The sequence below is a fragment of the Saimiri boliviensis genome, chromosome X (genome assembly GCF_048565385.1).
Source record: "Saimiri boliviensis isolate mSaiBol1 chromosome X, mSaiBol1.pri, whole genome shotgun sequence".
Classification (NCBI taxonomy): domain Eukaryota; kingdom Metazoa; phylum Chordata; class Mammalia; order Primates; family Cebidae; genus Saimiri; species Saimiri boliviensis.
The window spans coordinates 130,334,749-130,357,592 of NC_133470.1; the positions used below are offsets into that span (position 1 = coordinate 130,334,749).

The window sequence follows — 22,844 nt, forward strand, 5'->3', positions numbered from 1 at the left end:
TCAGATGTGTGAGAATCACTTGGGAAACTGTCAAAACAGTAATTCCTGTTTCTGGTGATTCAGGTGGTGACAGTGAATGGTTGGGGGTGGGAAGAGCAGCCAACGTTCAGCATTTTTAACACTTTCCCTAAGTGATTATGATGCAAATAAGGGGTCTACGTTTCCCTAAACACTAACATATACAAGGTTTAAAAAAAAAAGTTTATAGAATTTGAGTTGGAAACTTTCCTTGCTATGTTACTTTGGAAACAATGTAATACTTTCCACATAACTAGTTACTTGCCTTTGGACACTCAGTTAAGGACAGTGAGTCAGGGACAATTTTGAGCTGGATTTCTAACGCTATCATAGTTAATCAATCAAAATAATAAATAATTTAAAATCTACTATGTCATGAACTATACCAGAAACTGAGTTCCAGGATGATTAAGACAAAATGGTTGTCTGGAGAAAAGGGCACACACTCACAAAGAAATAACAATGCCAAATACTTCATATGGTTTTTAAGAATTTATAAAGTAGTTTCATGTTTCAGGTATGGACAAGAAGGGAATGTGTTTCTGCTTTAAAGAAAATATGTTCCTCCAATGTAATTTACATGTCTGGGTAAGTCTGTTAAACTGGGTGGGTAGGCCTGCCAAGAGTCTCCTTTGAGAAAATCCATATCAAGCACAGAAACACAGGCACAAATAAAGCCTTCAGTCTGTTTGTATAGTGGAGGTTTGCAGTAACACAAATCTGGGCACACTTAGATATATTTCATGAGCTAGGCCCCAGTGCACTCGTGTCTGAGTTATTTGAAGGAGTCATGAAAGAAAACCATAAAGGATTATTTTGCTAAGAACCAATGTGATCCCAGGAAACACAAGATTTATCCTGGTTATACTCACCGAGATAAATATAACTCTCAAGTTATAGAGACATTCTCCACAATTCTATAGAGGTCAAAGGGGGGATTTGGCTCACCAGGGACTCCAGATAAATCAGTGGGGTTTTGTTACCTTGAAGACCCTAGCACCTCATCAACAAGAACAGAAACAGGATCCAGCAGAAGGGAAAGTGGCTAACTAAGAAGACAGTAATCAGCGGAGCAGGAGGATTGCAAATAACAAAAGTGACTTGGGGAATCCCACATATTGTCACTGTCTGGACTTGTAAGCATGAGTGATAATTCCTCCAATCCTCCCTAAGTACCTGGTGGGGGTCCCGGTCCTATTAAATGTTGGGGAGTTGGGGACAGAAGCCAGCCCAACATAGTTCCACATTTCATCAGTTCCACTCAGCAGCCGTGTAAGACAAGTAAGTGTTGTTCCCCATTTCACAAAGCAGAAAACAGGCTCTATAAAGGAATGTATCTGTAATAAAGGGAAGGTTTATTATTCCAGTTAAGACTGAAGGATAATTAAAGTTTATTCTTCAGATTTGTTGAGGCAGTATTGTTATGTATCTGGACTACATTCATAATCTCATTTTAAAATAATTTCCATTGCTTCTCAAACTCCAGATAAAAAAAGAAAAAAAAAGTGTCACTTTTTTGAGACAGAGTCTTGCTCTGTCGCCCAGGCTGGGGTGCAGTTGCACAGTCTCAGCTCAGGCTCACTGCAACCTCCGCCTCCTGAGTTCAAGCATTTCTCCTGCCTCAGCCTCTGAAGTAGATGGGACTAAAAACGTGTGCCACAACGCCCAACTAATTTTTTTTTTTTTTTTTTTTTTTTTAGTAGACATGGGGTTTCACTGTGTTAACCAGGATTGTCTTGATCTGCTGACGCAGTGATCTGCTGGTCTCGGCCTCCCAAATTGCTGGGATTACAGTTACCATAGAGAAATGTGCCCCAATTAACACTCTCGTGCATTTAATCTCAGATTTCTTTTTTTAGTTCATCTGTTATATATAAGGATACATTTTTAATGAGACAATACTAAATGTATAGACTGCTTTTTAAATTGCTTTATTAACTTTAAATTTTTCCATGCACATGGGTGAAACTCTACTGCTGACAGAAACTTAGACTGAGTGCAAAGGCAATCTCCAATTAGAAGCTGGCAACACAAGACCCACTTGACACATGGAAATAACATAGGGTTCACAGCAAACGGATCAGTAAAGGCATATTAGGAAAATGCAAGGAAAAGGAAAACAGCGAGAATCACAGTATTAATCTCATGATAAATGGCAGGAATCAAGGCATAAGGCAAAATTCATCATGATGGTCATGGTGATTAGAGAGCTCCCCCATAAGGATACGCAGACAATTCCTCAACTGCAGCTCCCTAAGTTTTCTCCTGATTTCTCTCATCTCCTCCATGAATATTTCCATATCATCTCCATCTCCACCCATCCCATCATTGACCTGCCTATTGGGTATGGCCCATCGAAAATTAGGGGCAAGTCGGCGAGCCTGTGCCCGTCGATTTCCTGCAGGCTGGTGGCCTTCACCTCCTCCCAAAGGGCGGTCTTCCTCTCCATTCTGCATGGGCTGCTCCATCTCTTCGTTTTCCTGGTGAATATTTGCCATGATGAGATTTTTTTTTCTGGTTGTTTTTCTTTGAACACAAGTAAGACAAAGGCAAGGAGAGAAACTGAATGCTTGGTGCACTGACCAGCAGGATTCAGAGCCCTGATATCAAAGGATTTAATTTCATTTTTTCCCGCCTTACAAGTTCCGTGCGTCCTCTAGGGGGCCTCCAATTAGAGCCCCTCCCTCCAGCTTTCTCCCCTTACCTCCCTTCCCCCAAACCCACCATTTTTCCTTTCCCAAGATTCTTTCTCAGAGCTTCGCAGGCAGCAAAATGGAGGACGGGTGTAGGAGTGGGGGATGGGGTGGAGAGGGTTGGGGTCCCAGACTGGGCTTTCCTCGCGTTCAGACCCCCGCACCACCACCGTTCCTCGCACCGACCTGGGCCTATCCTTGCGATCTCCTCCTCCTCTGGATTCTCGCCTCTAGGTGCGCCGCCGGGACACTTAGCCTCGCAGACCTGCAGATGGGCAGGGGTGGGGGAAGAGGGGGCTCCTGCAGCGGAACGCTAGCGAGGATCATCCACCACCCAGCGCCTTCCCCGCCCCGGGCCCGGGCTCTCCTCGCTGCCAGCGCCCCGAGTCTCGCAATCCGCGCCCCCACCCTCAGCCGCCCCACCCCCCCGCGGTGTTCAACGTTTTCCTGCAGGGACTCGGGGGTGGTTTTCCATCGATCTTGGTTGCTCTGCTGCCCCTGGCACCCCAGCCGCCCCTGCTTGCCCACCCCAGGGGGCCTCTATGTTCCCAAGAATGTTGGGGTGTGGAGAAAACTGGCGGGGACCTCCTGCGCTGTTGTGCGCCCGTCCCGGGGGTCCGTGAGCCGCTGCCGGCCAGGCCAGGGCGCACGGGCCCCGGGGATCTTACCTGCTCCGCTTTTCCCCGGGCCGGATGCCAGCCCGCCGAGCGCAGGGCAGCGGGGAGCTTGTAGCCAGACGCGAGTGACGACTGCACCGAAGGCTGCGTAGCTCTGCAGCTCTGGGTCACGTGAGGGCCGCGCGTCACCGCTGAGCTCGCCCCTCAACTTGGGCGGCCAGTGCAGCAGGATCTCCCCCCTTCCGCCCACCCCCACCGCCACATGCACGCGCAAAAAGCAGCCTCCCTACTCCCGTCTGCGTGAGGTGCCCCAGAGCGCACGGCCCTGTCACTCTTCTCTGTCCTCTCCAATCTGAAGGCCCACAAGTGGCATCACTGCTCTGCGGTTGGAGTTTGCTCTCCTCTGGTTACCAGGGAGGGTCTGCATTATCTTCCACCACCGCCTCCTCTCACTCCAGGCCTTGGCTTTGGCCTTTTTTGCTTTCTCTTCTTTTCTACCTAGCAACATGCTTTGCGCTGCATTCCCACCCCTACCCCTTGCATGTGCAGTCACCAATGCCCATGTAGCCCCTGAAGTCCTACCCTTCTAGAAAATTTAGAGTGAAGGCTAAGGTGGGGAGGCAGGAGGGCACTTGTCTGAAACAGGGGCAAGGAAGTGGAGTGGGCTGTATCTATTTCTTTTTATTTCCTTTTCTTTAAATATCTGCGTGCTTCAGACAATTATAAATTCCAACTTTTCAATTTTGAAAGAAATACTGGCCGGTCGCCATGGCGCACTTGCAATCCCAGCACTTTGGTAGGCCGAGGTGGGCGGATCAGTTGAGGCCAGGAGTTCGAGACCAGCCTGGCCAACATGGTGAGACCCCGTCTCTACTAAAAATACAAAAATTAGCCGGGTGTGGTGGTGCGCGCCTGTAATCCCAGCTGCTCAGGAGGCTGAGGCAGGAGAATCACTTGAACCCTGGAGGCAGAGGTTGCAGTGAGCTGGGATTGCACCACTGCACTCCAGCTTGGGTGACAGAGCGAGACCCTGTCAAAAAAAAAAAAAAAAAAAAGAAAAGAAAAGAAAAGAAAGAAAGAAAGAGAAAGGGAAATGCTTTATCCTACAGAATGAAATCTTTCACTGTTTATATTGACCTGCACCACACAAAATATTTTCTCTGAGCTCCGCACACATCAAACCATTACTTTTGATACATACTAGCTCATTTAAAATTTTATCTTCACAAAAAGTAGGCACTCTTTCTGAACACAGTTGGTGTTTTCAAAATGATCTGTGAAGTAAATTTTCAGGGAGATGTCCAGTCCTCAGATCTTCACCATTTTATGTAACTTTGATGTTTTTGATACCACAGTCATCAGAGAAAGGGGGTCTTTTATTCCCTGCTTTCCTTTCTAAACCTTTCAAACCATCCCTACAAATATGTTCTTAGAATGAAATCAGAAGTTAAGTGCATATTATTCAGAAATTAGTTTCGAAGCCATCTACTCTTTTCTGTTAATGTTTCAAAATATATTAGAAATAAGCAGGGAGTGTGTGAAACAACTTGACAAGTTGAGACTGAACCTCATCCTGAGTGCAAATGTTCCTTTCTCTAACTTGAAATCATTAAAAAAAATTATCCCAGCTAGAAAATGAGATGTCTTCAGGAAAGTGGAATTGCTATAAAAATATTTGGTATCTATTGGTTATAATAAGGAACCAAAAGCATTAAATGCAGCACTGAGATAAGAAAGGTCAGGCAAATGCCCCAAACTCCTATGTAATTTTCTGCCCTGCTAAACCAGATGACACAGTGAATAAAGGAAGAGTATATGCCCAGTGCATAGGTAGTTTGAGGTTTTGGAGATCTATGTTCCATATAAAATTACATACATATTATTCAAGAGGTATATATATATATATATATGGGTTTTGTCTCACATTTAAAAACTGTTTATACAGATTGCTATATGAATGATACCAGCTGGGATGATGCAGTTTCAAAGCATGAACTCTAGTATCAGACAAGTCTGGCTTCAAATTCAGTCAGCTGTTTACTTGATGTGCGACTTTGGATCAATTACTTATCAAGGTCTATGTGCTTCCTCTGTGAAACAAGAATTGTTAGAATTACACATAACAAGAATTTACTACATACCTAGTAAATCATAAATTTTTGTTGACATTATTTTTATTGTTATTAGGTTGTTTCTAACATGATTTGAAGAGTAGCAGAGTATGATTCTTTCCTTAGCTAGACTCACTAGTTCTTAAAATCCATGAGGGCCCAAAATATGCTTCCTGTGTTCTATTTGGCATACTCAGTGACTAATAGTGTTCCTTGCACCAAGTAGGTGATCACTGAATATTTGTTGAATGAATATGTAGTACTGAGGTGAGTTGATTGTTTTTTCATTCTGGGGACTGTATTTAAAGCAATACAGTAAAGCTTTTATGAAAATTAGGAATTACCTAGGAAAAATCTCCTGAAAGTTGAAAAGCCACTGTGATATGACTATTGGATATGAAATTTAGCAAGTGGATTTTTATTTCTTTTGGTGGCTAAATGCTTTGCTGTTTTCCTTTTGACCCACCTTGGATAAATCTTTTGTTCAAAACCACCAAATTTCCTTGGATGAAACAGACATTGGTTTGTAACATCCAGATTGGATATTATCGTATATAGGAGATTGGTTGTAATAAAGTAATGTTTTAAAGATAGGTGAAAATTGTCCTAGAAGTGCTGTTATCTTTACTAAAATGTTGTGAGTGGGAGTTGATTCAGATGTTTTCTTGACTTTGGAGTTTTCTTCGGAGTTGGAGATAGATAGCACACTGTTGAAAATAAAACACCAATTTTTTGAAGGCCAAGTTAGCAGGACACTAGATTCCGTGTTTGAAATTCATTTTTTTTCAAAGGACAGAGAGAAGGTGAACTGATTAGATGGTTCTTATCTGTACACACATCCCACACATGTTTCAAGCCCAGGGACCTTAATTCTAATCTGCCCTGGAGGAACCAGGAGGACTCAGTATGAAAAGTGAGATTGGCATTTGAAAATGAATAGAACCAAATATTTAGTCTGGTTGAAACTATTTTAATAAGCAATAGTGACTGAAAAGTTGGAGAACAGGAGAGAAATGTAGTTAAAGAAGCCCATTACACTGTGTGAAGTGGGAGAGAGGGGTGATAGAAATAACACTGTTGATAAAGCTATTGGGAAAATAAAACTGTTTCATGATTTTACCCCAACTAGTGAAGATCCCTCTATTGTATTAGTTTCCCATCAGAGGAAGCTCGTTTTTGCTGAAATCTTTATGTGTATTGCCATGACATGGCTCACATGTACTTAACTGAAATTCACCTGGTTGGACTGTGATTATTGTCCTATTTTCCTCTCATTATCTCTCTGCTAGGCTTGGGAGAAGGTAGTCTGAGCCCTAGTGGGCTCTGTGGGTATGGGTATCTCTGTTCCTGCCTAGAATAGATTCTCTATGTGCCTCCCTGATGCTTTATTGATGCTCTTTTATTGTGATTCTCTCTTTCTCTCTAAATTTAAGCACCTATTACAAACTGAAAGTAGGTATTAGGAATATAGAAAATTATGCTTACTCCAGCTTTCCTCGAAGCTATGACCATTATAATTTTGATGCTAAGATTTCCAAAATGTGGAATGAATCTAATGAAATTTTAAGGGTGTCACTGTAAGAGTTTGGATGATTTGGAAGATGCTATATTTAATTCAAGAGATCTAGCCTGAAAAAATAAAAGGGCCGTGAGACTAAGATTTCTGAATGTGAAAGCAGCAAATATTCAGCACCTCATTACCTACTGGAGAACTGAGGACTCTTCTTTTCTTTATTTCATGGGTTGCAGATAATATCTCGACACTCCAGAGACCCATGGCCACTCTTTCCTGTTGTTTAGGACTCTGGTGGAAAAGGAGCTCTGACCTGTACAGTCTCCTAAACAGATGACATTAGCTGGACTATGAATAGGCCAAGAGAACTTCCTTGCCCCTTCTAGCTTCAGGTCGAGGTGAGTACTATTCTTACTTTTCCCTGTAGGGATAAACTTTGAGGAGTAACAAAACTCATGCATAAATGTTCATGAAGTGACTTTATCTTATCTCACTATTATTACTCCCATGTAAGTTCCATTGCTAATACACACTGCAACAAAGGAAATCTGATATTTCACACAAATTTAAAAGACAGAGAAGAAATTGGAGAAACATATTTATTATGTACTATGGGTTGAATTATATCCCCCCAAAATATGTATTGAAGTCCTAAGCCTTATAAACTCTCTGTTTATAAGGCCCTGTTTCTAAACAAGGCCTTTGAAAAGATACTCAAATTAAAGTGATATCACTAAGCTGAGTCCTAACACAATATGACTGATGTCCTTATAAGAAGAGGAAACCAATCCAAAGACAGAGGGAGAGATTGTAGTAATGCAGCTTCAAACCAAAAATGCCAGGGATTGACAACTATGACCAAAAGCTAGGAAGAGGCAAGAAAAGACCCTACTCAGAGTCTCTGAGGAAGCATGGCTCTGCTGACTCTTTGATTTTGAAATTCTAGCTTCCAGAGCCAGGAGAGGCCACATTCTTGTTGTTTTAAGCCACCCAGTTTGTGATACTTTGTTACAGCCATCCTAGGAAATCAACAATAGGTGAAAGAAAGAGAAAGTTAACATCCGTTATATTTAAAGAGCTCTTACAAATTAATAAGAAAAAAATGAGCATACCAATAGGCAAATGTGCAATGGATTTGAATAAGTAGTTTACAAAAGAAATAAACATGGCCAATAAAAAACATTTATTATTTTAACAAATAATAGTTGAGCATTTATCATGTGCAAATTGCTGTTTTAGGCACTAAGGATGCAGCAGGAAACAGCACAGACAAGGGCCCTGTTGTCAAAGACCTTCCACTATGTTGGGTAATGTTGGGACTCAGAAACTGATACCCCAAGATATGGTGCTTTGACATGCTGAACTGAAGAGGAAGCCTCAACATCCGTCTGACCTTTCCCACGCACTTCCTGACTCTCAATCCTCTGTCTCTCCCAAAGCACAGGATGAAGCTGTTTTCTGAAGTTCCCTTATTTACCTAAAGTCTAAACTCATTAAAGAAGAAAACAATTACCTCTAGTCCCTGAGCTTTCATTAACTGCACTCATATATCAGGAAGAAAGACTGAAGTCTGTCAACATGCCTAGACAGACTTTCGTCACAAACCATTGTCTTCTTTGTATGCCCAACAGACTATATCCTAGGCCATTGTCTGTTCTCAAGCCCATTGAAATAGGATAATAAAATAAACTGTGAGGCCAAAAGAATGGATTAGTGGGCTTATAGAATAGTGGATTTTACAGCTGGGTTTTCTATGCCTTTGCCTAATTTTAGATTTATAGGGCAGGGTTTATGATCTCAAATACTAAGCCTTCACAGATTGTGTACTATGAAAACCAAAACAACCTTAGAAATATTTTAGTACAAGTGTCCTATTATTCAAAGTGAGAAACTGAGACCCAGAAAAATTAAGGACTTGCCCAGGTCACCAAAGAGGGTAGTGGTAGAACTAGATGTAGAGATAGCTTTGTGAAATCTACTAACTCCCAGAAAAGAAATCTTTTTCTTTTTCACTTGTCTGTTTTCTTAGTGTCTTAGTCAGCCTGGGTGGCTATAACAAAATAGCAGCTGAGTGGCTTTAAACAACAAACATTTACTTCTCACAGTTCTGGTGTAAGAACAAGATGCCAATAAATCTGATTTCTGGTAAGGACCCATTTTCTTGTTTGTAGATGGCGATTTTCTCTGTATTATCACATAGTGGAGAGCAAAAAGAGGGGAAGCAAACTCTCTGATGTCTCTTTTCATAGGAGCACTAATCCCATTCATGAGGGCCCCACTCTCATGACCTAATTGCTTTCTACAGACTCCATCTCCAAGTACCATCACACTGGGTGTTAAGCTTCAACAAATGAAGTTTGGGGGGACACAAACATTCAGTCCATAGAACTTGGCCAATTTTATTTATTTATTTACCTTCTAGGTTTGCACATATTGTGCATGAACATCTAAGGAAATCTGAACATTTTATCTATGATTGCCATCTGTCAATCTTAGTCTTCTGTCTCTCCTCTTCAGTCTTAGAGGAGGGCATATGACAGTTTCAATCAATAGGGTAGAATAGAATAGAACCGATGCTATGTGAATTCCAAGGCCAAATCATAAAAGACCATACAGAGTCACCCTTATTTACAGAAAACATTAGCTTTTGAAGCCCTGAGATGGCCATGTTGGATATGCTACACGTGAACCCTCTGGTTGACAGACCCAGATAAGCCTGTCCTTTAATGATCTAAGTCTCAGCTATTCCAGCACCCAAAGTTTTGGCTCTTTTGGTGGTGAGTGATAAGCACAAATCTTAAATCTTCCAATTTATGACTTTCCACAATTTTCAAGTATTCTACAGTAAATTAGATGGATATGAGAATAAGCAACACATTATTTCAGAATACTACTAAAACTGGTATTTTGGTATTGGTAGTACAGATGATTTTTATCTATAATTAAAGAGTCAAAGATAAATGTTCATTTATTTTCTCTTTCTCTCTGTCACACACACACACACATACACACACACACACACACACACACACACCTTTTTTTTCCTACCTGTCTTCCTCCTCCCTCACTATACTCCTGCCCCAGCCCCTGAGTTAAAGGCTATATTTCCTGTGATGACTCTCAGAGACCCAGGCAGTAGTAGCATAAACGTATCTTGTGCCACATTTTACACTTAGAAACCTTGCCTGGTGACATGGTACCCCTGCCTTCTCTCAACCCCTTCAATTTGGTTGTTTTCATATTTGAGATTAAAGATGCATTTCTGATATTGGTCATCATTACTTCTATCTTCTAAATTGTCTCCAAGGAAAAGGTATGCTTTTGGCAAGAAGGAGAAGAAAAAAAAAAGCATTAAGTATTTTGAAAATTTGAGTTATAAAATAACACATACAGAATTAACCTAGTTTTCTTACATATACAGTGATGAAAATAAAATAACATTTACATTAATGCTGATGTATGCAAGGCATTGTTGTATATGTATATTCATTGTTTCATTTATCATTTCAAAGATCCTATGAGGTAGGTGGTAGTAGTATTCTCCAGTTTACAAATAAAAGAATTGCAGGACAGTGAAGTTAAGGAACAGACAGCAAGTGACAGAGTTAGAATTCAGATTCATATAGTCTAGTTCCTAAATCTATGTTCTTAACCACTACTCAGTTTTATTTATTAGTAAGTCCCCAGTCTAAATCTCATCATTCTTTTCTTCATTCAAAATTTCTTATTTGATATTGTTTGAACATTTTTCTGTGCTAGGCACTGCCTGGCCATATCCACCTCTCAATCTCAGGTCCATATTTAGGAGTTCTGATTCCCAAAACATAGCTCTTTCCATTTGATAAAAATATAAAAATAAAAATTTAGTTCAGTAAATATTTATTGTCTACCGTGCACTAGGCAAAGCCCTGGAGATATAAAAGAGAACAAAGCAAATACAGTCTTCGTATTCTCGTGGGGCTCATGAATTAATGGGAGGAAACCATAAATTTAGTGCTGTAAATCCTGAAAGGGCACTTGGAGCACAGAGAAAGAGGAGCTAATACAGTTTCCAGTGAAGTCTTCCAAAAAGAAGTGATGTCTAGGAGATTGATTTCTGGTATGACAACAGGAAGAGCTCTGCAGACTTGCTCTCCGGTGAAACTGGTAAAAAATTATAGAACAAAACAAACGACCATGTAAAGCCTCTGGAAATTGTCCTAAGGATCAGATAAAATGTGGCACAGGATACTGTTAAATCAATGGAGAAACATCTATTCAAGAAAATCTATTAAAATGTCCATAAGAAAAATTAGAGTTTGTGGCATTTGAACTTAGATGCCTCCTCCCTTCCTACTTCTAGCTCAGAGAGACATAAACTGCATTCCTAACTTGTGGCCAAGAACACAAGACATCCCCTCCCTCCAGCTCTCAGTCAGGGACTTTCTTCCTAGGAAGTGTAGGGTGCCATCCTGCCCCCAGCTACCTGTTGCTGAGGCTGTCTTGGATAAGTGCAATCAAGAGGTTGAGACTCCCATCTTCCATCCAGTCCCCACTAATGGAATGGAAGCTATCCCCTGGGTGCGGCACTGCTGAGAATGCTGAGGCCCTAATCATCCTTGCCCTGGCTTGTGGGGAATGGTTTCACAACATGAGAAGTAAGCTGAGAGGACCTTCAGACTGTTTTTCTCTCCTCTACCTTAATGTCAGCTCCTAAAGCAGAAGTGTCACTCAGAGAGAAGAATGCTGTTGTTTCCATCCACAGATCCAGAGCCCTGGTTCCAATATTTTTACCTGAGAAGAGAAGCAAGCCATAAGACATGTATCTTGTAATATTTTACCAGTTGAACTTACTGCATTTACATCAGAGCATGGAGACGTTCAAGCCACTGTTGCTCCAAATATAGTGGAAGTTGTGGTGAGGGCATTTGGAAAGTAATTCATGGGTTTGGTAAAGTTAGCAGTTAACTATTGTCTGGTTGAATTATTGGAGAGCACCAGAGAGGGAGTTAGCTGGGAGGAGCACTCTTGGGGTCCGAACAAATATCAAACACTGATGATGGGAGCCATTCTTTCACTAGAACCCAAATTTGATCAAATTAGTCTACAGATCAATTAATGACCAAGAGTTTTGTTAGAAATAATAGACCAGTCAGCTAGCAATTAGAGGAGCCTAACAGCTGACTGTAGTCATAGAAAGACACTAGGAAAGCTCTGTCAAAACCATTGTCATCTTAGGGTGTCTGTGGGCATATCAAAAGATGAGCATCCCTGAGGGGCAACATCAGAAGAATAATGCTGGAGGAAGAGAAATAAACTTCACTAAAATAAGCCAGCCAATCACTAAAGCAACAAGCAAATAACAAGCTCTGGAAGTGGAGGACACAATAACCAGAGTGGCAACAACATATTATCTAAAATGTTTAGTTTCCAACAAAAATTACAAGACATGCAATAAACTGGAAGGAATGATCCATACCTCACTGGTTGGGGGAAAGCAGGCAACAGAAACTGTCAGTGGCCAGATGCAGGATATCACAGATGTAGGCTATTCAAAGTACCCATTATACATATATTCAAATAATTAAAGGAAACCATGACTGAATAAGTAAAGGCAAATATGATCACAATGTTGCATCAAATAGAAATGTCAATAAAGACATATTAATTATTTTTTAAAAAAGAACTACATGGAAATTGTGGAGTTCGAAAGTCCAACAATCTAAAAATTTCACTAAAGGAACTCAAAAGTAGGTTTGAATTTACAGAAAAAAAGAATGAGTAAACTTGAAGATAGATTGAATGTATGCAATTTGAGGGATAGACAGAAAAAAAGATTAAGAAAAATGATGAGTCAGCCTCAGAGAAATGTGGGACACCATGAAGTGCACCAACACATATGTAAAAGGAGCAGCAAAATGAGAGAAGAGAAAGGCAAATAAAAAAATGCTTAAATAAATAATGGCCAAAGACTTTCCAAATTTACTGAAAAACTCCAATGCACACATTGAGGAAGATTAGAAAAACTCCTAACTAGATAAATACAAAGATATTCACAAGTGGATTCTTCATAGTGAAAATACTGAAAGTCAAAAACGAGAAAATTTTGAAAGCAGCAAGAGGAAAACGAATCTTCATATTTAAGGGAACTTCAATAAGATTAACAGCTGGCTCCTCAGCAAAAAAAAAAAAAAAGAAAAAAAAGAAAAAAAAATGATGCAGGTAAGAAGACTGTGGGACAACACAATCAAAGTGCTCAAAAGAAAGAAAACCGTCTCTTACTGAACAACTGTTAAAGGAAATAGAAAAAAAAAAGTAAAACAGTCAATCAGGAATCTTCTATCAAACAAATCTATCTTTCAAAATTGAAGGTGAAATGTAGACATTCCCAGATAGACATAACCTGAGCAAAGTTGTACGTAACTGACCTTCCTTCCAAGAAATACTAAAGTGAGATCTTTAGGCTGAAAAAAAAAAAAAAAAAAGACTCCAGGTGGTAATTAAAATTATACCAGAAAACAAAAAGCAATAGTGTAGATAATATGTAATTATAAAAGAGAGTATATTTTATGCATAAGTATAAAATAAAGTTTTCTCCCTTCTCAACTAGCTTGAAAAGCAATTGTATAAAATAATGTGTACCTAATGTATTGTTAAGGCTCTAAAACATAGAAATTAATTATAATTGTAATTCTTTTTTGTCAATAACAGAACAAAAAAGGTGGGTGGGGATAAAGCAGTGTTGGTCTAAGGAAATGACTACAGAAGGTAAAGTAATAAATATAACAATGCATTACTGGATCTGTTACATTAATATATGTAACATGTGTAACAATAATGCCACAAAAAGGTAGGGGAAGGAATAGAAGTAACATTTCTGTATGTGACTATAATTAAGTTAGCAAAAATCTGAAAATGATTCTGATAAGTGAAGGTATATGTAGTAAGCTTTAGCACAACCACGGCAAAGCTCAAACATAGTAAAAAAAAAAAGCAATAAAGAAATATAAATATGTCATGAGAAATCATATAGAAATAAAAAAGAAAGTGGGAAAGGAGAAATAGAACAAAAGAAGGCATGAGACACATAGGAAACAAAATGAAAAATCAAAGACTTAAACACAATTCTATTTGTAATAACATTAATCGTGACTAGATTAACAATCTAATCAAAGGGTGGAGATTGTCTCACTAGATAAAAAACAACATTGAATTGTACGCTGTCTATAGGATACATACTTTAGTTTCAAAGATTCTGATGCTGTAGATTGAAAGTAAGAGATGGGAAAAATATATCATGCAAAAAGCAACCACAGGAAAACTTGAGTGGGCATACTAATTTTTAGACCGAATAGACTACAAAACAACAAAAAAAGTGTTACTGAAGATAGAGTGGGATTTAAGAAAATAGACGTTAATTTTAGAGCAGTTTTAAATTTATAACAAAACTGAGTAGAAATTACAGAGTTCCTATATACCCTTGATACTACGCACACACACACAGGCTCCCCCACTATCAAAATCCTGAACTAGGGTAGTACATTTGTAACAAATGATGGGCCTACACTGACACATCATCATCCAAAGTCCATAGTTTATAATAGGGTTCACTCTCAGTGTTGTACATTCTGTGGGTTTTGACAAGTATATAATGGCATGTACCCACCATATTAGTATCATATTATATAGAGTTTCACACATAGAGGATTCTAAAAATCCTCTATGCTCCACCTTTTCATCCCACTCTCCCTCTAACCCTTGGCAACCGTTGATCTTTTTACCATTCCCATAGTTTGCCTTTTCCAGAATGTCATATAGATGGAAGCAAAAAATGTGTAGCCTTTTCATACTGACTCTTTTCATTTAGTAGTATGCATTTAAGATTCCTCTTTGTCTTTTCATGGGTTGATAGCTCGTTTCCTTTTAGTGCTAAATGATATTCCATTGTTTTGATGTACCTAAGTTTATCCATTTGCCCACTGAAATACATCTTTGTTGTTTCCAAGTTTTGGCAATTATGAATAAAACTGCTATAAAAATATGTGTGCAGGCCAGGTACAGTGACTCCTGCCCATAATCCCATCACTTTGGGAAGCCAAAATGGGTGGATCACCTGAGGTCAGGAGTTCAAGACCAGCCTGGCCAACATGGTGAAACCTCGTCTCTCCTAAAAATACAAAAACTAGCCAGGTGTGGTAGTGCATCCCTGTAGTCCCAGCTACTCGGGAGGCTGAGGCAGGAAAATTGCCTGAACCCAGGAGGCAGAGGTTGCGGTGAGCCAAGATCGTGCCACTGCATTCCAGCCTGGGCAACAGAGAGACTCTGTCCCAAAATAAATAAATAAATAAATAAATAAATAAATAAATAAATAAATACATGTGCAGGTTTTTGTGTAGATATTAAGTTTTAATTCATTTGGGTAAGTACCAAAAAGCATGATTGCTTGATTGTATAGCAAGAGTATGTTTAGTTTTGTAAGAAACTGTCAAAATGCCTTTCAAAGTGGCTATATCATTTTCATTCTCACCAGTAATGAATGAGGGATCCTATTGCTCTGTATCCTTGCCAGTATCCATCTCGAAAATGTATATTAGCCATCCAACAGAATAATATTTGGCAATAAAAAGTAATGAAATACTGATATATATTAGAGCATGGATGAACCTTAAAAATATCATGCTAAGTGAAAGAAACTAGTCACAAGAGACTATCTTTTACATGTCCAGGACAGGGAAAACTATAGAGACAGAAGCTAGGTTAGTGTTTGTTTAGGGATAGAGAGATAAGGTCATAGGAGGATCATAACTAAGGGTGTGGTGTTTCTTTTTGACTTGACAAAAAGAGACTAAAATTGATTGTGGCAATGGTTGCACATATGTGTCAATATACTAAAAACCATTGAATTGTATACTTTAGGTCCATGTATTGTTTGGTATGCAAATTATATCTCAATAAAGCTGTTACTAAAAAGAAGTAGTATCTATTCTGAGATAGATGAGTAGGAGTTATCTAGGCTAAGTGTGTCAGGGGCAATTGAGGCAGTGTTTCAGGCAGGAATAAATGTGAGAACCAGGACCCAGACTTGAAAGGGCATGGAGCTTTGAGGAACTGATAGGAATTCCCTCAGCACAAGGTTATCATTGCTATTTATTAAATACCATTCATTCCAGAGCAGTGATTAGGAACGAGAACATTGACCTTAGGCAAGTATTCTATTTAATAGCTTAGTAACCTTGGCCAGGCCTTACTTTCTTTTTCTATAAAATAATAGGTTAATGTAACATCCAGAAAAGGACTCACAGTTCATGGAAGGGAAGAAAGACTCTGTGGAAATCCAATAATCATTTTGGCAATTACAACGCAAGAATAATAGAATTACCAATTGGGAAAAAATTTTTGAAATAATTATTTCTTACCAGATGGCAGGAGGCCAGATGAGAGATACCAAAATGCCAGTTAAAAAGAAATGGTCTTTCTCTTTAGCAAACTAAAGTGCTTCATCTTGATATTTGTGAATATTTGTGGATATGGGTATGTATGTGTATGTATGTATATATTATACTGTGCCTTCTGTTCTTCATTTTTCTTTTAACAATGCATGGTGAACATGTAGTACATATGGATCTCCTTCATCCCTTTAAATAGCTCCTTTACCTACATTACACTGTGCACAAAAGATTTGAATAGACATTTCTTAAAGTATGAAATACAAATCACCAATAAGCATATAAAAAAATGCTCCATACCCAATGAAATTATTCATCAACTGATGCAGCTGTTTTTGCTAATGGTCTTGCAAAAGGCTAGGGTAAGAATAACAAATAACTGCTTTTGGCTACTATTTTGTGTGTTGGCCTTCTCCCACTTACCCTACCTGGAACTTTCCTTGCAGAGAGAACAAACAAGCTTTTCTGTTAGCCTTTGCTTTTTACAGAGGCTGAGGTAATTATGTTTGGATGGGATCTGGGGCTGATTTTCAAACATACACTCTTCTGTCAGTTTCCTAGTAAAAAGTTTTCTATGAGATTACTCTTGTCATTAGCATCCTGAAGAATCCATTGGCTTTGCATTCCTACGTCTTTTATTTTGTGATATCTTGATAGCTGTGTCTTACTGTAATTTTGAAGTTCCTCAAAGGCTGTTTATCTTTAATTTCTTAGTTGATGCTCTTTTCATTCAATTAATCTGAGAATTCATTTAAAATCCCCTGTACTTAAGTAAAAACTAGAAATAGTTACAAATACCATGTTTACATTCTACAATATACATTGTTGTCTTGTATTTAATTTGGAATCATAAATCAGAGTTTTTGGTGCTAGGAAAGGCTTATCATTCACATTCAGATTTATTGTACAGAGAAAACTGTTACTGAGAGAGGCAATCTGCCATGAGGCCTGAGCATCCCTGCATATTCTTATTGGGTATGCCAAGAATGTAAGGCCCTGGCCGCTCTTTACCCAGGCAGACCATTTTCCATAGTTGTGGTTGCAACAGGCAACCCTGAGCAATAAGATAACGTCTTTCCCTGAACAAAGAGCAGGCTTGTTTCTACTATGAAATAATTGAATACTCCAAACTCAAGGTTTCTTTCCTGTAAGGCAATGCACTGCATGTTCAGGTATCAATCACAGGTCTTATGTCACCTCACGAAACTTGGGAATAATAGGGAACTAATACAAATCAATGTGAAGCTCTGGCTACTGCTTCTGTGACAATGTTATTTGATTTCCACCCAGGAGTCTAGAGTCCTCTGCTAGCATCCATTAAATGGGAATAGGCTTGTTTGTTAGGTTTTACGTAGGGTGAAATCTCAAATCCTGCACAGTTCTTGATAGGTGTTTCCAGTTGTTATCCCTAAAGTTATGCTCATGCTAGAGCAATGTTTCTCACCAGAAAGATTTTTTTGCCCTTAAGTATGTGCCACCTACACGATTAATACTGTGTTCTAAATTAGTGTTCTTCAAATGGACTCATTTATTTAATTTGGATACTTTTTTTTGGAAAACCAAAATTTATAATGCCACCATAAATCTAAACTATGATAATTTGCTTTAAAGAGAAAGTATTCATTATTACATGTTGAAATAAGTACATGGACACCACAATTTAAAAGACTTGTGTACTATCTAAAATCATTTTCTCCTACCACCAGACTCTTTTACTGTAACCACAAGTTCTCTGATTACAGCCAGAGCCGTCATGTCTGGGATAAAGTTTCTAGTAGTGAATTTTGAGATCTTCTATTCTTCCTTATAAAAATGTCTTCATCAAACCTCCTTGTGGAGGAAAAGCAAAAGGGATAAAGGAAGTCTAATGCTCTAATCTGCAAAAAGTAGAGTTGTTTTTCTCCAGGTACGTCTGTCCGGGACAGGCAAGCTAGCAGCCAAGGAGGGCCTTATGCCTAGCAGAGAAGCCAAAGTCAGACCTGTCCTAGACAGGAGTGTGGCTTAAGTGAGCCTTTCCATGTCCTTCCTGAGTGCCACCCCTGTGAGGGCCAAGGGGATGGACTTATCCTGTTTTGTAAAACTGGCAGTGAGCCTGGAACCGTATCTCACTCCAACATGGATTCCAACCCTACCAGCAACCATTAGGCTGCCATCACCTTGAAGAATGTTTTGGAAGCATGAAGAGCTCCCATAATGGCATCACAGAGGAAAATGACACATGATGAGCAGAATAGTGGGCCTTTCGTAAAGAAAGAAAGGGCCGGGCGCTGTGGCTCACGCCTGTAATCCCAGCATTTTGGGAGGCCGAGGTGGGTAGATCCCCGGAGGTCAGGAGTTTGAGACCAGCCTGGCCAACATGGCAAAACCCCATCTCTACTAAAAATATACACACACACAAAATTAGCCAGGCGTGCTGGTGTATGCCTGTAATCTCAGCTACTTGGGAGGCGAGACACAAGAATTGCTTGAACCTGAGAGGTGGAGGTTGCAGTGGGCCGAGATCGTACCACTGCACTCTAGCCTGGGTGACAGAATGAGACTCCATCTCAAAAAAAGTAAAAAAGATAGATAAATAGATAATAGATAGAGAGAGATAGAGATATGTAGATATAGATACATAATAAAGCCTACACAGCACTTTCATGTATTTCCAGCCAAGGATGGGATTATTCCCAAATCGGACTTGAATTTTCCTGTAAAATTTATACAAGTCTAATAATATCTGTTGAACTGATGAGGAAGCCCTGACACTAGTCTTCTGGGAGAGATCATTCATCCTAAGGAAATAGGTGTCAGGAAGATAAAATGGTAATCTTCAGATCCAGGGCAGCAATTCTTACTAAAGCATAATGTCTGTTACTCAGATTTATTTTCTGGTCCAACTCCCAGATGGACCTATCATGTCTGAGCCTTATGGGGAGAAAGTTAAAATTCCAAAGTTGCCAAGATACCTAAAAGACATCATGACTCACGTGGCACTGCATAAGTGTCTATCTAAATTGAAGTGATGGGAAATTTCACTTCTCTAAAGGTCAGTGTGGGAACTCAGCTTACTGGGGGTGCTAAAGAAATATGTTGTAATATACTTGAGAATTCTAGCACATCCATAGTGATAGGGGCCTGAAGGGGCAGGACCCAGCAGAAGGGGCAGAAAACCCAGTATATATGGTAGTATCAAGGGCAGGGGCATGAGAGTCTGGGCAGGCATATCAGGAAATAAACATAAAGGTGGCACCCACCTCATGGTTGTTTGGGTTTGTTCTTAGTCACAGATAATAACTACTTTCCTCACCCTTCCAAATCGCTAAAATTAATCTCTTACAGAGCTGGGATGGGAACAATACTCTGTCAAACATAGCTCATAGTCATTACCTTATTTAGCCCTCACAAAATTCTTGTGAGATTATTTTATTTTAAAGGTGAGAAAATATGTAAAATTTATTATTCTGGCTAAGTGGTCCGGTCACATTTCTTCTAAACTTCTGTCAACAAATATTAAATGCCCCAATACTTTTAGAAATAAACTAGTAAGTGCTGCTTGTTGCTTCTTTTTGTTATAAATTTTATTATTTTAGCAATAATAATGCATGTTAATTTTAGGAATATATGAAATACAAATAAGCAAAAGGAGAAAAATCATCCATAATTCCACCACTGAGAAGCTGTACTTTCTGTCATCCTTCACAGGTTATGTTCATATATGTAATATACAATTGTCCTTTTTACCTTTCAAAAATAAGATATTCACATATTACTTAGTAACCTTTTCCCATTTTGTATCCTACCAAGAACCTCTTTTCTACAAATGAGTAAAGTTCTCTTACCAAAAGACAGAGACTTGTAGATTGGTTCAAAATACAATAAACAATGAGATGCAGATAATAAGAGATACATCTAAAATCATTAACAGCAACAGGTTAGAAGCAGAAATATGGACCAAGGTATACGAGGAAAATGCTAATAAAAAGCAAGCTATATGGTAGTGTTAATATCAGATACAAATTAAGGTAAACTACATTAAGTAAGGGTGAGGATGGTTTCGATTAACTTTCCAACGCATCACTACAAGTTTGTTTCTGACTCTCCTTATCTCATCCATTTCATCCACTTCTCTACACATATCGTCATTGCTTAAATGCCTGTTGTGTATATCTTCTTTAAAATCTTGGAGCGATTGAATCAGCTTCTCTCTAAAAGCTCCTTTTGCTTTGGCCTCCTCCTCTAGCTCCTCCTCCTCCTCCGGCTTTTCCTCAGGTTTTGGCTCTTCCTCATGCTTTGGTTCACTCTCATTTTCTGGTTTTCCTTCAATTTTTTGACAGGATTTCATCTTGTATCTATCTACCTCTCTTCCTTCCTTCCTTCTTCTTTTCTTCCTTTTTTTTTTTTTTTCTTATTCCTCTTTGAATACAATGACTTCTAGAAAGCAAAAAGAAGACAGTAAGTTAAAGATTAAACACTTGGTGAGTGGACACGTGCCATGAACAGAGGTCTTAGAATTTTTTTTTTTTTTTATTCAGAGCTATTATAAAATATCTTCCACCTAAGAAGCCCAGACAGCAATCACAGCTTCCCTACTCCTGTTACCTGCACTCTCCACCTCCGCACTTCGCTGTTGTCCTTCCCTCCAACCTTTTTGCACCGCCCGCCTTTCCGCCTCCCAGCCCTCCCCAATCCTTTTTCCCCCTTAGGGCCTAATACACGGACCAGCCCGGAAAAGAGAAAGGTGGCTGGCAGGTAGAGGAAGAGGAGAAAGGAGAAAGTGGGGAGAAAAAAAGAGGGGAATGAGGTGGGGTGGAAGGGAGCCGGCAGGAACAGTGGAGCTTACAACCTTTGTCTCTACCCCTAGGAGACTTTATAATGCTCCGCTCACCTACCTGGCACTGACCGGGTCAGTTTCTTCCTCCTCCTTTTCTACCTTGGGGTCTTGCTAGAAACACAGACCTGCAGACAAACGGGAAACGGGAGGGGGCGGTGGAGGTGGGGAGAGCCCTTGGTGGGCTGACCGGCACCCGAAACTGAGACACATAGCTTTCCGCCTTTAGGGTTTCGGTTATGGAAAGTTTCCCACCTTTTGTTTCTCCCAGTTCACCCTCTCTCCACATTGCAAGTTAGTTCGTTTTTCACATTAGACAAAAGAGTGAGAAGGCAGATTATTTCCAAACTATCTTTAAGACTGAGGCGGGGTTCGGGAGGAGGGTGCGGGTCCGGAAAGCAGTCTTACATAGCAGAGGATGATTATTTTTAAACTACCACAAGTCTCCTTGATCTTCTCCTAGGATTCCTAGTCCCCTTCCCAAGGGTCATCATTTCCTGTAGTCCTGGAGGTGGACAGTGGAGAGACGGACCTGACTGGCACTCCCACAAGTCTCTGCCCTAAACCGCCCCACACTAGAAGTCTCCAGTCAACAAGTACATTTACACTAACCTGAAAAATGCCTGCAAGTTTGACTCCTTCCACTGGCCTCAGGTACCACCGCCTGCACTGCTGAAGGAGGCTGGTATCCCGACGGGAACAAGGACCAGACTAGCAGGACTTCTGCACACGTCGACTCCTGGTCACATGAGATCTACGTCACCAGTGAGATCGGGTCCCTAATTTCCACTCCCACCAAAAGCGCGGCAGAAGTCGGCCCACCCTCTGCTCCCTCCCCGCCCCCTACTTATACATTTGGCCCTGTCAGTCTTTTCTGTTGTTTCCTATCCCAAAGGGAAAAATGTTATTTGCTTGACTCTGATTACTAGGGAGGAGCTACCTCTTTTTCTAGAGCTGCTGAACTTTTCTACTTTTTCTTTCGAGAATTTTCTCTTCCAGTCTTCCACTCCCAGGATAACTCCTCCGTCAGTCGTCCCTCCCCTAGCCTCCATTTCATCTGCAATCTGGTCCTTAGCTGTTGAGGGGCAGAGTGCCCTTGGCAGCAGTTGTGAAACAAAAAAAAAAAGACCTTGGAACAAGAGTGAGATTTTTGAATGCAATTTTTACTGTTTATTCTCTGTACTTTTATATTCTTTTTTCTTTTTTTGTTTTTTAAGGTAACTTTACTCTCTCTCTCTCTCTCTTTTTTTTTTTTTTTTTTTTTTTGAGACAGGATCTCACTGTGTTGCCCAGACTGGAGTGTAGTGGTACAGTGGCGCCATCACAGCTCACTGCAGCCTCAAACTCCTGGACACAACCGATCCTCTCACCTCAGACTCCCAAGTAGTTGGGACTACATGTGTGTGCCACCATGCCCAGCTACTCTTTTAATATTTTTGTAGAGATAGGATCTCTCTATATTGCCCAGGCTGGTCTCCAACTCCTGGGCTTAAGTGATTCTTCCGCTTCTACCTCCCAGAGTGCTGGGATTACATGCCTGAGCCACTGTGCTGGGCAGCTTTTATCTTTTTATAGTCAGAAAAGACAAAGACAAAATCACTTCAATTACAAGACTTAATACGTGTACAGTGCTCAGAATAGTGCCCAGCATATA

At 39.9% G+C, this 22,844-nt stretch overlaps 2 protein-coding genes across 4 annotated transcripts; both read right to left on the reverse strand.

The window, feature by feature from the left end:
• Positions 1-1,933: 1,933 nt before the first annotated feature.
• Positions 1,934-3,671, reverse strand: BEX3 (brain expressed X-linked 3). 2 transcript variants are annotated; one of them, XM_010332191.2, is made up of 3 exons: positions 3,380-3,671; positions 2,898-2,976; positions 1,934-2,498 (listed from the first exon to the last, which is right to left on the reverse strand). In XM_010332191.2, the coding sequence occupies exon 3, from the start codon at positions 2,484-2,486 to the stop codon at positions 2,181-2,183; it is 306 nt and encodes a 101-aa protein (XP_010330493.1). In that variant the 5' UTR covers positions 2,487-2,498; positions 2,898-2,976; positions 3,380-3,671; the 3' UTR covers positions 1,934-2,180. The 2 variants fall into 2 exon arrangements, with proteins under 2 accessions (XP_010330493.1, XP_010330492.1); XM_010332190.3 differs by having other exon boundaries at positions 1,934-2,544.
• Positions 3,672-19,912: 16,241 nt separating this feature from the next.
• Positions 19,913-21,958, reverse strand: TCEAL9 (transcription elongation factor A like 9). Of its 2 annotated transcripts, XM_010332192.3 has the most exons (3): positions 21,803-21,958; positions 21,252-21,318; positions 19,913-20,793 (listed from the first exon to the last, which is right to left on the reverse strand). In XM_010332192.3, the coding sequence occupies exon 3, from the start codon at positions 20,702-20,704 to the stop codon at positions 20,390-20,392; it is 315 nt and encodes a 104-aa protein (XP_010330494.1). In that variant the 5' UTR covers positions 20,705-20,793; positions 21,252-21,318; positions 21,803-21,958; the 3' UTR covers positions 19,913-20,389. The 2 variants fall into 2 exon arrangements, with proteins under 2 accessions (XP_010330494.1, XP_074247787.1); XM_074391686.1 differs by lacking the exon at positions 21,252-21,318.
• Positions 21,959-22,844: the final 886 nt, after the last annotated feature.